The sequence below is a fragment of the Etheostoma cragini genome, chromosome 22 (assembly GCF_013103735.1).
Source record: "Etheostoma cragini isolate CJK2018 chromosome 22, CSU_Ecrag_1.0, whole genome shotgun sequence".
NCBI classification, from domain to species: domain Eukaryota; kingdom Metazoa; phylum Chordata; class Actinopteri; order Perciformes; family Percidae; genus Etheostoma; species Etheostoma cragini.
In genome coordinates, this window is record NC_048428.1 from 2,904,975 (window position 1) to 2,917,941 (window position 12,967).

The following is a 12,967-nucleotide window of genomic DNA, read 5'->3' on the forward strand; positions in this document are numbered from 1 at the left end:
GTCATATCTCGCTGTGACAGTCAGGCAGAGACTCTGTAAAAGGCAGTGTAATGCACAACTGCATGAAGGGTTGTGTTATATTGAAGGCATATGCCATATCATGAACCCCCAAGATGGTCTGAACCCAAAGGGCTCTTTATCTTGCACATTCATTGACGAATCTCAGGTTGCAGTCTTCCTCCATGAACTCATCAAGAAAAAGGCTTTTCTGAGGATGCGTCAAATTGTAGATTCCAGTTTAAAAGAGCTCTGGCTGAGCAGGGAAAGTGCTGACTGACATTACAGGTTGTGGATAATGAGTTCCGCGGGGAGGGAGATAATCGGCTGGCGGTGGCTGGAGGCTGGATGAACGACGGGAGAACATCCTCCCATACCTCTCTTGGGTTGGTGTCCCTGGGAACCAGCGGTGGGGACATTACGCCAAGGCCACCCGACGATAACAAATGCCCCTTTAATGCCTGTTAACGATCGCTGGGTCACAGTGTGATTCCCAGGGAGGGAAAAAAAAAACTCTCTCCCTTTTTTTTCTTTCTCTGACTTATTGGATTTTTTTTTACAAGGCATCTGTGTGTCTCACCCCAGGTAGAGAGTGTTTACTCACCACAGCTGCAACAACACTTTGCTAGCGAGGAGGCCAAACAAATCCGACAGCCTTGCCTTCCTAACGAAGCACTATTAAAATGACATGCCACTGTCAGGGTTTTGCCCCAGGTGAAGCACGGTGTAGAAACCGTGCACTGCTTCATATTGACATGTCCTTGCATTGGACAGGGATAGGAGAAGATAGAAAAACAGAAATGTGTGAGTGTGAGTATGTGCTGTGTGTTGTCATCAATAAGACGATAATAACAACGTCTCTTGATTCTTCTTTGAGATAATTTTTTTATTGTGCTTTATAGATTATCACCATGAAAGGCAGTAGGTGGAGGCATAGTTATTTATTTTCTTCCTGGCTGCGACAAATACAGTTTCGGGGGATGGGGGCTCAGACACCACATCAGACGTCTGTGGGGGACTTCGCTCTGGGATATTTGGATTAACTTTCAGGTTGGCCGAGCAGAAACCATAATGATTCTCTCTGTCTGCCCTTGAAATTATCTTCTCATCACTTACTCAAATTGATAGATGCAGTCGCTCTTTCTTTCAGGCTCACCTGTTCCATTTGCAGATTTGACTAATGCCAAGAGATTTAACACCTCATATGTGAGGTTGAACCAGGTGGTCCATCACATCCCCGCATTCACTTTGAAAAACCACACATTTTCGGAGCAGGAGACAGCAATTTTTGCTGTCTTGTCTCCCTAAGTCAGCAACTTCCTGTGAGCAAACCACAAATTTGCCACAGAAGATGTCAAAACAGATTAGCTTCTCACAAATCTACTCCCCAGATTAAATGATTGTAACAATCAAACTGGCTTTGAGGCTTTGCATAATTTACTTTTTCTCCCTCTTTTGAAATTCTGTCTTTGAGTTTTTACTCCTCTGTTGTGCTGCAGCCTTGAAGTATTATTACCCTGTAAATCGATAAAGATGATGTATGAGGCATCCACTGCTAGTGGTATAAACCCTTCTGTTTTCTGTGATGTATGAGGATGTATCATATTGAATGGAGTACCTACTGTATTTACTGACTTTTATTGTAAAAGCAGACACATACAACAAAGCCAGCTATTCAGTAATATGCCTAATGTGCAGGAGTATTTGAAAACATTTTATTTTATGAGATGCTGTTGGCAGTATCAGGACACTTTGATTGAGCACTTCAATTTTTCTCTCAATGTTTCATCACATCAGTGGCAGTCACAACATTAATAAAGCATATATAATATATGTCTGACGCATGTTAGATTACATGCCACACAAATGAGGTTTGATGGCCAATCAGACATTATCGGGGCCAAACTAAGATGAATAGCACAGAGCCGCTCAAGCTCTGAATGCATTCTAAATGTTATAAATATTCCCTGCATCTATCTTGATTTATGTGTGCATATCACTATCTTACTGATCAAATCTGCGTCTTACTCAGCTGTCATGTTTTGAAACTGAATGTCTTTCTGCTCCGGCCATGTGTTTTTTTTGCGATGTACATCTCCCCTCACCATCGTTCTTTTCTCTTTTGAGAGCCCCTTTTTGCATTTGTGTAATCATCACTCTTACCTGCTGTTCTGCCACAGTTGGATAGATGCTTAGGAACGGATCATTAAACAGAGCTTCGGTCTGGTGGACTGAAGCAGAAAAATAAGATCAGATTTCATGAGGATGTAAATGGCATAACATTGTTTACCTTGCTTTAATGGAGATGCAAGGTCTGGCTGTTGCTGTGACCATTGCAAGTCATTTCAAAGAGCTTTTTAAGAGAAAAATCTTAATCAATTTACGTCATTGTTTTGTTGGTTAAAATTTGTTTATTAGGATAAACCCTTTGAGATGTGTCATCTCGTCTTTGGGGGTCCCAACATATAAAACATCTCAATTCAATTGTATTTATAGTATCAAATCATAACAAAAGTTATCTCAAGACACTTGACAGAGGGAGTAGGTCTAGACCACACTCACCCAGCAATTATAGTAATTCCCCCTAGAGCAAGCAACTTGTGCATGCAGCAGTCATTGTCACCAGTACGACAACATACATATAAAAAAAAAAAACTTACAACAACAACACATGCATATGTTCATCAATACATTACAACCACGAAATGGCCAAGATGTCCAATGATAAGTAAACAGTGTGAGGTGATCACTAACTACAGTCAAATATAAACATTAGGTATAAACAGAAGGTAGAAGGATTGACTGCATCATTAAAAACAGCATGTCAAGAATCATTGTGCATTTCAAATAGCTACTTGAACATTTTTGAATAATGTCATCAAGATTGCCAGTAATTATACTTCAGTGCAGCCACATTAAAAAGAAACTGGTCAGACTTTTGGGCCTAAACAACTAACTCTTTCCCAAACAGCAAGGTACTGTAGTTACTCCATTGTCATTCTACCCATGTGTTGCTGCTGCCAATCAATATCTTATTATCAAGCCTCATCAACCTCACTCTCAATACAACTAGCCTGATGCCAGCCCGGATTAATGCCAAGGTGCCAATACTGGCTCAAGAGTTTTACAGAAACAGCCAAGTATCTCCTTCAACACTGATTAACTCCAAATCATTACTGTTTTTTATTGGATTCTCTGCGTTTCTCAAATGAGACACTTATCTTCCAGAGACAGGTATAAAAGTCAATACAGTTTGCACCCACACTAGTATCAGAGATTTCTGTATTTTCCTGCTATGAAAATGTTGAGTGTAGAAATATTACATTGGGGCTTGTGCATCAGTGGAGGTTGGGTGGCTAATCCTGTGTTCCAGCCAGGCCCCACTGGCAGAGCAGAGCCATGTTGTGAACCAGCAAGTGTCCCGATAGCCTTCTAATAGATTTGGTAGTATCGTCCATTTCCTCCGCCTCCGTTTGATGTGGCCCCTCCTTCTCAGGCCTCCGGCGATGGGGGAATAGCTGGAGCTGCTGCATGCCCAGAGTCCTGCTCAGTCTAATCCGCCAACATGTTTCACTATGACAAATCCCTTACTGTATTGATGTTGATCCAGAAGAAGAAGAAAAAATAAGTTGATGGCAGAAGTTTTCCTTTCCTTAGGTTATTTGATGTTTGTTTTAGTTTTTTTGTTTTTTTGGGGGGGTCGGAGCAAAAAGAGACTAAGAAACAAATTGGAAGAGGAAAAGAGGAAGGTGAATTTTCCTCTGGAACTTAATGAAAGTCCTTGAAGTGAGGCGAGGGAAGCTGTTACCTGCCCTGAAGACAGATAGCAGGCTCACTATTATTAGCATTCCCAGCCCCAGCCTGGAGTTTAATGCCTTACTAGAGCCATTTGTTGATTAATTAATCAGGTAATGTATGCTATGTGTGCTACAAAAGTACCCACACTTGCTCCTTTGGCCTCTCCTGGGCTCTCTGCACAACCGTAGACCATAATCTCCCACCAGGCTAGCCACACATTCAGAAGAATTACAATTCTAAAGCAGCTACTACCAAAGACAACCCATTTGTACAAAGGTCCTTGCTGCTTTTAATGTTAAATAAAATAATAAACATCAGTGAGGGAAAAAGTCTCCCATTTCATAAATATATTCACTTTCGTTGGCCCAAAGTCAACCTTGTCTGATATCATTTTTTCAGCTTTCACAGAAAGTTTTCAAACTGTCAAATAAAGCCCAGCTATGGAGGAAGGTAAAAATAAACTGGGATTGAAGCACCGTGGGGCTGGGAGACTGCAGAGCTTAATGCTTTTTCCTGGTCTTCTGTCTGAAATTGAATGAGACTGTTTAAAAAAGCCAATGTGGAACATCATAAGTCTGTGGTGTACTATGCAAGAAAATCGAGTTACATTATGTAATACAAACAGCCAATAAAAATCCAGTCCTTTTCTGTGATTATATTTATTGAATTTCTTTTCATGTCCGTCATTCCCATATACTTTCTGCTATTGCCTTGTCTTGACAATCATAAAATGTGTTCATATAACTGGCCTGGTTTCCACCAACTTGGCAATCATAAAAAGTGCGAGGTTTGCAGTATTTACATTTTAAAAAGTTTTTATTGAGTTTTCACATTTGAAACTGGTAACACATGACATAAATACAAAAACTAAAAATTCAACAAGACACCATGCTTTGATGGGATCATACCAGCAGCAACGCCAAATCAGGCCATAATTATACATAATTGTTATATTGTCCCAAAAACACTGGTGTGATTTGCTTACCTTGAACGGCAGCTGGATTCTTGCAATATCACAAGATCACACAAAAATTACGGAATCACAGACTAGGCCTGCACGATTCGGGGAAAAAATATGAATCATGATTTTTTAGCTTAGAATTGACATCACGATTCTCTGCCACAATTTTTTCCTCACAAAGTGTAATGTTTATTGCAAACATGAACCATAACAAAACAAAACAAATTGGCAGTTCCAAAGATAGATTTCTTTGGGCACCTTTAGCACATTGCGCATCACTACAAGCCTGTAAACATAGAAGCTTCAATGAAGAAAGGGGAGAGCATTGCATCGCTTGGGAGTGCTTTAAAGGTCGCATGGCATTAAAAGTTCACTTTAGGAGTTTTTTAACATTAATATGAGTTCCCCAGCCTGCCTATGGTCCCCCAGTGGCTAGAAATGGTGATAGGTATAAACCGAGCCCTGGGTATCCTGCTCTGCCTTTGAGAAAATGAAAGCTCAGATTGGCCATCTGGAATCGTGCTCCTTGTGAGGTCATACGGGACAAGGTTACCACCCCTTTTTCTGCTTTGCCCGCCCAGAGAATTTGGCCAGCCCATGAGAGAGAGACATCATGGCTTTCAAACGGGAAAAGTGGCAGTTGGTCAAGGCTAAAAATCCATTTTGTCACGGTTCAACTAATGCGTTTGTGTCTGAACTACCAGCTTACTGGATCAATCAGCCTTCACTGAGGAGCTACTAGCAGCTATAGGTGTGTTTTGTGTGTGTGTGACTGCCGAAACTGTTCGTTCAAAACAACAATAGTGGACATGATAGACAGATGGTTTGATTAATCACCTGCAAGGTATGTTTTGAGAATGCCTGCCCTTTTCAAAACAGTTTCCAATTATGACTTCTCAGACGGTTCTGTGCAACAAACCCTCTGGCATGTCAGGTTAATGACTCCCCTCCAGGTAACCACAAGCCCCCAATGCTTGCTGGATGGCTAGTTAGATGCATTTGGGATGCAATGAGCTAAGTTCTTCCATCAGAACTCTTTCAGAACAAATTGTGTCCCTCCTTGCTCTGAGATTTCTATATTTAGCTCTGACTCCCATTTGGTATTTATATATAGCAACTATTTCCCCTACAAAGCATGATGAAAGGCTGATACGCCCCAATGCTTACCCTGGTGTTAAGCATCCACAATAGCCTTAATTATACCATTCATGTCTGTGCAGTGAACAGTCCTCACCTATATCATGAAATTATCTCTCAGCTGTAGTGATATAATAATAAAGACATTTTATAACCGATAAACATGGTGTTCAAATGGTTGCATTCACCATATACATATTTATTTGGGTGTTCATGCCCATGCATATTGAAAACCCAACACCATGGGTCAAAGTAGACTGTATTTTCTGCATATGGCGTACAGATGTGTTTATCTGATGATGATGATTTATCTCCATGTGCAAATCATGTGCACCTCCTGGAAATCTGTCTGTAGTACTTCCTTTTTCTGTATCCTATCACATTGCATTTCCTTGACAGATGGCACCAATGGCGAGCAGCAGGAAATGACATCATACTTTCACGATATGGCCTTTCCAGTTCGGTCTCAGAGAGCTTATCCTTAATCTCAAAGTCCTGTGCACATGTACAAAAGTTGACAGTTGTTGTGTTATCCACCACCACATTGTTGTGAGTAATGAAGTCTCAGCCAGTGGAGTCAGTTAATAGAGATGTACACATATTTTGTTTGTGAGTGTGCAGCCCTGTAAATGTACTGCAGTCCGTTTGATTCATCCAGCACCCAGCTCGGTCAACCTAAGGACTTTACAATCTTTGGATTGGCTTAATCTCACCTAGCTGTAAAGCTGTAATGGGTTTAACGCTACCAGTATGTCATTCCCGCCATTCAAATGTCAAAGTTTGCGACGCTGCCTAGAAAGTTACAAATGATGCCGGAGAGCTCGGACGTTTCCTCAACTTACATTTAATTCCCTCCTCGCTCCAAATTAAATCATGAGCCATCACTGCTCCATCTCGCTGTAAACTCGACAGCTCATGGAGGGAACGTGGAGCGCATCCTTACTTTTAAAAAGCCTATTTTTTTGTTGCCATTTTCCACTTTCTAGACTTACGCTTAACACCACACACTGAATCGTTTCTACTGTCCTGGATAGAAACTTGACAGGGAGGGAATTCACCACGTTGAGTAATCTTTTGATATGGCTTGATGCATTTTGATTGCATTTATATGAAAAAGTTATTCTTCCAATAACGAATGGGTGCCGTGGGAGACTCGTCCTCAGCTGTCTTCCCAGCACAATCCCGACCTGAAGCTTTTGACAGTTTGACACTTTAATTTCCTACTGAGTATTTCACCTGAATTTACCGGACAAAGAAGAGACATGCTGCTGTAAAAATAAATGTCTGTATTGGGTTGGAAATTATTAAAGTCTGGGCCTCAATTAAATCCTCTCTGCCGTTCTATTTTACTCAGGTTTGGAAAGCACCGGAGGGATGAGCGGCCAGGAGACAGGATGGAGAGAAAGGGCTCCAGTAAATGCAAAGCTGAGGACATGCAGGCGTCAGAGGAGGAGACCTTGCGGATGAGGCTGGAACAAGAGAGGTGAGTGCTCAGACAGAGCTCTGGCTTGCTAAAAGCTTCAACAATTAAGTCCCAGCTAAAACAAGAAAGAAAAAAAAACACTGTTAACCGGGAAATTAGCAAACTACCTAATTAGCAAAATGCGGGGAGCAAGGTTGGGAAATTCTGGGAAAGTACTCCGATGTCAATTTGTGAAAAGTCCCTTTTATAGTTTCTTTTATATCAGTACATTAAATAGATCATTTATGGATTGTTGTTGCCTGTGCCATTCAGAGGCGCTGACCTCTTAATGGTGCTCGTAGGCCCCTGTGGATTTGGCATGATTGAATGGTGCTCATTATAATAGTGAAATCGATTTGCACTGCATTTGTCTACTGCTGCAACTCACCCAGGTTGTTAATTGCTCAAGAATACGCTGTTCGCTTTAATCCCTTTTGGCTCTATGTCCTCTAGTGTTTGTGGACATCAGGATGTCCAGTAGAATAAGGCAAGCCATTGGTTTTGCCGTGTGTGCCTCATCCCTTAAAGACAAGCCCCATTTAATTCTGTCCAGCATTGAAGACAATATAAAGTGGCAGGGTATATAAAAAGACAGCTTTCTGCCTCCATTGTTCTCCACCAGCAAAATGAACTCAGTAATCAAACTGTGGCGCATAATGACAGCTAATTGAATAGAAACAATAGGGCTTGATACCGCTCCCTCTGACGGCAAAGTGAGAAAGGGATGGATGGCTGTCGAAAATGCATGGTACTACAAACACAAACAAGTACGCGCACACACACACACACACACACACACAAAAACACACACACACAAAAACAAACACACAAGGCTGGGTCTCTTGCTGAATGGAACATCTGGAGGCCTTGCTCAAAAAGCTTTAACACATTTCTTTTTGGTATTCAACTATGACTTGCAGTGATGGTCCTATACACTGAGTGTGTGAACCCTTCTGGCTGAGGGCCCAACACATTTCCCTCTGTGCAGCCTGGAGAACCAACGTGCCTGGCTTTCCATCCAGATCTGTCCCCTTTGAGAAGCTCCCAGACGACTGTGATGCTAAGCTGCAGAATCAACACAGACACAGTGGGCATGAGAGATGCAGAGTACATGCCCTCACAACCCCTCCCTCCCCACAAACACAACCACACTATTTAGATCCTACTTCTTTTCTCTCACCGCTGTCACCACATTTCTCTGTCTGCTACTTGTCTTGCAGCACGTTCTTATTCCCAGTCTTGTTTGTGTCCGTTCTGCATTTGTGTGCTCCGGTCTCAGCTGCCTGTGCAGGAGGGCAACCTAATTCTTTCCTTTTGTACCTGTTCCCATATCCCATCCCTCAGCCGGGCTAGGATTGTCCCTCGTTTAATGGAAAGAGAATCCGGAGGGAAATCGGGCTGGGTAATAATAAGCCAAACTGCCATGAAGACAAGTCGATATTCAAAGCATTAGGGTTCAGCAGGACGACAGAAATCCATTACTTCTTGTATTTTTTGGTTGCACTACTGTATTACTCCAAGGTGCTACATTTGATTGTCTTAGTTCTCTGCTTAAGGTGAACACTCTGATTGATTAGAATGCTGCCACAGAGACCATTTCAGATTGCGTTCATGAAAATGTGGATTGGACCGTGACAGGTTTTCCACGCTGGCGAGCACAGTGTTTCAAGCACGACCCAGGATGGGCTGCAGCCAAACTCCCGGCTCGGCTGACATTAGCGATCATTAATTTAAGCAGACAGCGGCTTTTAGCGATTCAAAATAGGAGTCAGCGAAGAGGTGAGACAGATTAATTCATAAAACCTGCCCTTTTTACCCTGCAATAAGGCAGCTATGGTTATATATTTAGAACTCTGACCTTGAGATGATTCATGCAAGTTATGGTTTGGCCTGTGGTCCTTGCAGACACAACCCGTTGATTTTGAGAACAAATCAAAATAAATGTTGATATCCTGTCAGCCTGTTATGAATGAAGATGATAGAGAGGAGAGTACATAAAACTTTGACTTCATTGCTACATGAAGCAGGGCAGTGCCTTTGATGGAGAGTGGTCATCAGCAGCATTTGTTTTGCTAAGGTCATTTATTTTATTTTATACAGCTCCTGTGATTGACTGTTTTCATGTCTCATCAAGCCGACATTAGCACCTGGGTTAGGCTGATCTAAATCTTTGTTTATCCCAGCGGTTGCAGCCATTACTCTGGTCTCTTTATGCCTGTGGACAGCGCCCAAGACACCCCTATCTGATTGGCTCATGTTGAGAGGACTATGGCGACAACAAGCTCTCTGATTGGACCTTGGGTGGGTTAGAGAGCACCCGTTTCTGTGGCTTTGGCACTCATTTTTACAAGGCCATGGGGGAGAAGGGAGAGAAAGAAAGAAACAGAGGGCAGGTGCTGTTGCTGGAGCTTGTATCAGTCTCTGACTTATCTCTGCACACTCTCGCCCTGGAACTATATTTTCCGGCCAAAGAGGCAAGCACACAAAGACAACCTGACAATGTTCCTTCTTCATTTTCCGCCTGAACTGAACTCCATTCTCTCTGTCTTTTTCTGTGGCAGCTGATTATGATGTCCATTCCCTCTTATCTGCTCGGCTTCGGTTGGCTTCTAATCAGCGGCCGGCACTCCACTGCTACTCTCCGTGTACCCGCTCCCCAGACCACAGCAGAGCACATCACTGCTTTTTTTTTTCTTTTTCATCCCCGACAGTTGGCTGCTTTCTCTTGTTTGTGGTCTGACTTCCTACTGACTCTAGACAAACAAAACCTGAGCAGTGATGCAGTGATTCTGGAGTGGGTCAGTCAGCACAATTTATATAGACAAACCGCAAAACTGGATCAGGCGTGAGAATGTGGTCTTTTCTTTAACAAAGGAGGAGGTCCTCTCCTATACAATGTTCTGGGTACACTGTGCCACTAATAAAAGAAGAAATAAGACAGTTTGCTGTAAGGCACACCCTTTCGTTTTAGTTTTTATCACAGTGATTGTTGTACCAACGTTATAATTCCCCTTTGTCAAACCATCTCATTATTTCAGTATCCTATTTGAGTCCCATTTGCATAGTGAGTTCAAAGCAAGCTCCAACTTGCTGATTGGGAGGTGTGATTACATTTGTAATTATATTGATACCTACAGCAAGTTAATGTGATTGTTAATACCACAGAAGTTGGACAATTATCTCTGTGATTGCATTATGCTGTTATGGGTCAAGGGTCAACACAGAAGACTTGCGATTCTGCACAGATAGTTGCATGCAGAGTCATTTACTGCACGTTGATTGGATTCAGATACATTCTGCCCTTCAGAACAATGGAATAGGTTTTGGTGAGGCGGTATTGAAAAGAACAATCTATTCAAGGCAGCTGGATGAGAAAGTAAAAGAGCATATATATTCTGTTTTACCCGCCATAGTAACAATGCATAATAAAGAGGCAGGCTTTCAAGCTTCTAAGTATGTTGACTTCAAACTGAGTGTCCCCCCCGCCCCCTGTCTTTTGCATCTCCCCCTGCCTCCTTTAGGTAGATTACACATTGACAAACATATGGAGAAGGAGTCTGCTGGCTTTGTTGGTCCAAAAACAGCCCTGTTGGATAAATAGGGAGATTTGTTCAGTGTAGTGAGGAAGGACTTGAGGTGGGCTGACACTTTGCTACCAGTTCACCCCAAGCCTGTCATTCTACCAATATGATATGTAAAAGTAATTACTTTATCTGACAGTCTTCTGCTTTCACGTTCATATGCTGAAATGAAGCTTCGACAACGATATCATTGCAAATTCAGTTTTATTTGATGTGAAAGTTAATTTAGGGAAAATGAATGACAGGAAAAATAACAGAACAGAAAAAGTTGAAAGGGAGGAATGTTAAAGAAAGCATGTTGTCATCTGGCTGACACATAATTTTCTTGAAGACACGGTCCGTCACTGGATTAGGGGTTGAACTTTAACTCCCCTAAAAAACCCTCAGCATTAGACTGTCTAGACTGTCTCTCAGCCAGGAGGAAATGACTTGCCACTGCACTGTTATGAAGAACAAGCAAGTAGGCATTGTATTTTTATTTAAAGGTACATGTGAGGTCAATTCTACTTCTTCAAATATAGAATAAAACACAGACCACTCATGGAGAAACCGAGCAATTACTGACGAACTAGAGGAATTATCTTCTTTTTTGTCATCAGTCTAATTAAAAAGAAAATTATAATCCACAGCTGGGCTGCAAGGAAGCACTACAGCTTGATTGTCCCCTTTTGAAAATAAAATATCCCCGGGCTGGTTGCATTAAAAGCTACAGTGTCCTCTCCTCTCATATGTCGTATCTGGTAAGAGGAGAGGAGAAGGGCTGGTAATTGGGGCTGAACAGTAATAATGTGTTTAGTGTGGGCAGCACTTTCCTCAATGTTAACATGCTGGGCCATTAATTGGCTAATGGAGTATATATGGCACAGCGCGGGGTTGATTTCTCAGGAGAAAGTGGGGGAAGGAGAGGAGTTGGAAGTGGAGCAGCAGTTGCAGGTTGCCTAAGAAGAACGCAGATGTAAGGTTATAGCTAATCAGCCTATTAAAAATACAATAAAACGGCTTTCAAATTCCAGTCCTGTTTCCTACTAAACACATTCATACACTACTAATTGTTTGATGTTTTGCTGAACTCTGGGTGGAGGGTCTAGGGTGGAGGTTGTGGTTGAGCATCCAGGACTGGGGCCCTTGTTAATTGTAACTATTGTAGCTTAAACAAGTGAAATATGTCCACAATAACTATTTTGCAAATTCAGCCACACAACTCTGTGAGGCTATACTTAGAGATAGCATTGCTTTGAGCTAAATGCTAATGTCACAGTGCTAACCTGTTTACATTTTGTAGGTGTTATGTTTACCTTGGTCACCATCCAGTGTTTTATCATGCTAAATGCCCCTACACTGAAAATACAGCTGAGGCTGATGGGAAAGTAATTAGTTTTGGAGGTATTTGGAGTATCGGACACATTTTGATTTTGACGTCATGATGGCGCTGCATGAAAAGGATGATCAAAGTTGTACAATTCATCCTGAGGGGATCATGAATATGTATTCCCCCAACCTCCTTGTGGCATTAGTTAAAAATTCGAAAAACTTACCAACGTTATTGGGATTTCTCCGCTGCAAACCATTTGGTGACAACTCTTTTTGGCAATCCATCTGGTAAATTAGTTAAAGGTCCCGTGAAATGCTGCTTTTTGGATGCTTTTATACCAACCTTAGTGGTCCCCTAGTACTGTACCTGAAGGCTCTTTTATATAGACCTTAGTTGTCCCTAGTACTGTATCTGAAGGCTCTTTTATATAGACCTTAGTTGTCCCTAATACTGTATCTGAAGGCTCTTTTATATAGACCTTAGTTGTCCCTAAGACTGTATCTGAAGTCTCTTTTATATAGACCTTAGTTCAATTCAATTTCAATTCAATTTTATTTATAGTATCAATTCATAACAAGAGTTATCTCAAGACACTTTACAGATAGACCACACTCCATAATTTACAAGGACCCAACAGTTCTAGTAGTCTCCTCCAGAGCAAGCAACAGTGCAACAGTGGCGAGGAAAAACTTCCTGTTCCCTAATACTGTATCTGAAGT

The 12,967-nt window shown here is 41.8% G+C and overlaps 1 protein-coding gene across 4 annotated transcripts in view; it reads left to right on the top strand.

Annotated features, from left to right (window-relative positions):
• LOC117937671 (partitioning defective 3 homolog) overlaps positions 1-12,967 on the top strand; it is a 368,949-nt gene that overhangs the window by 269,869 nt on the left and 86,113 nt on the right. For all 4 annotated transcript variants that reach the window (XM_034861772.1, XM_034861774.1, XM_034861775.1 and 1 more), the window contains one exon: positions 7,248-7,376. In XM_034861772.1, the coding sequence (XP_034717663.1) occupies positions 7,248-7,376 (129 nt within the window). The remainder of the gene's footprint in view (positions 1-7,247; positions 7,377-12,967) is intronic.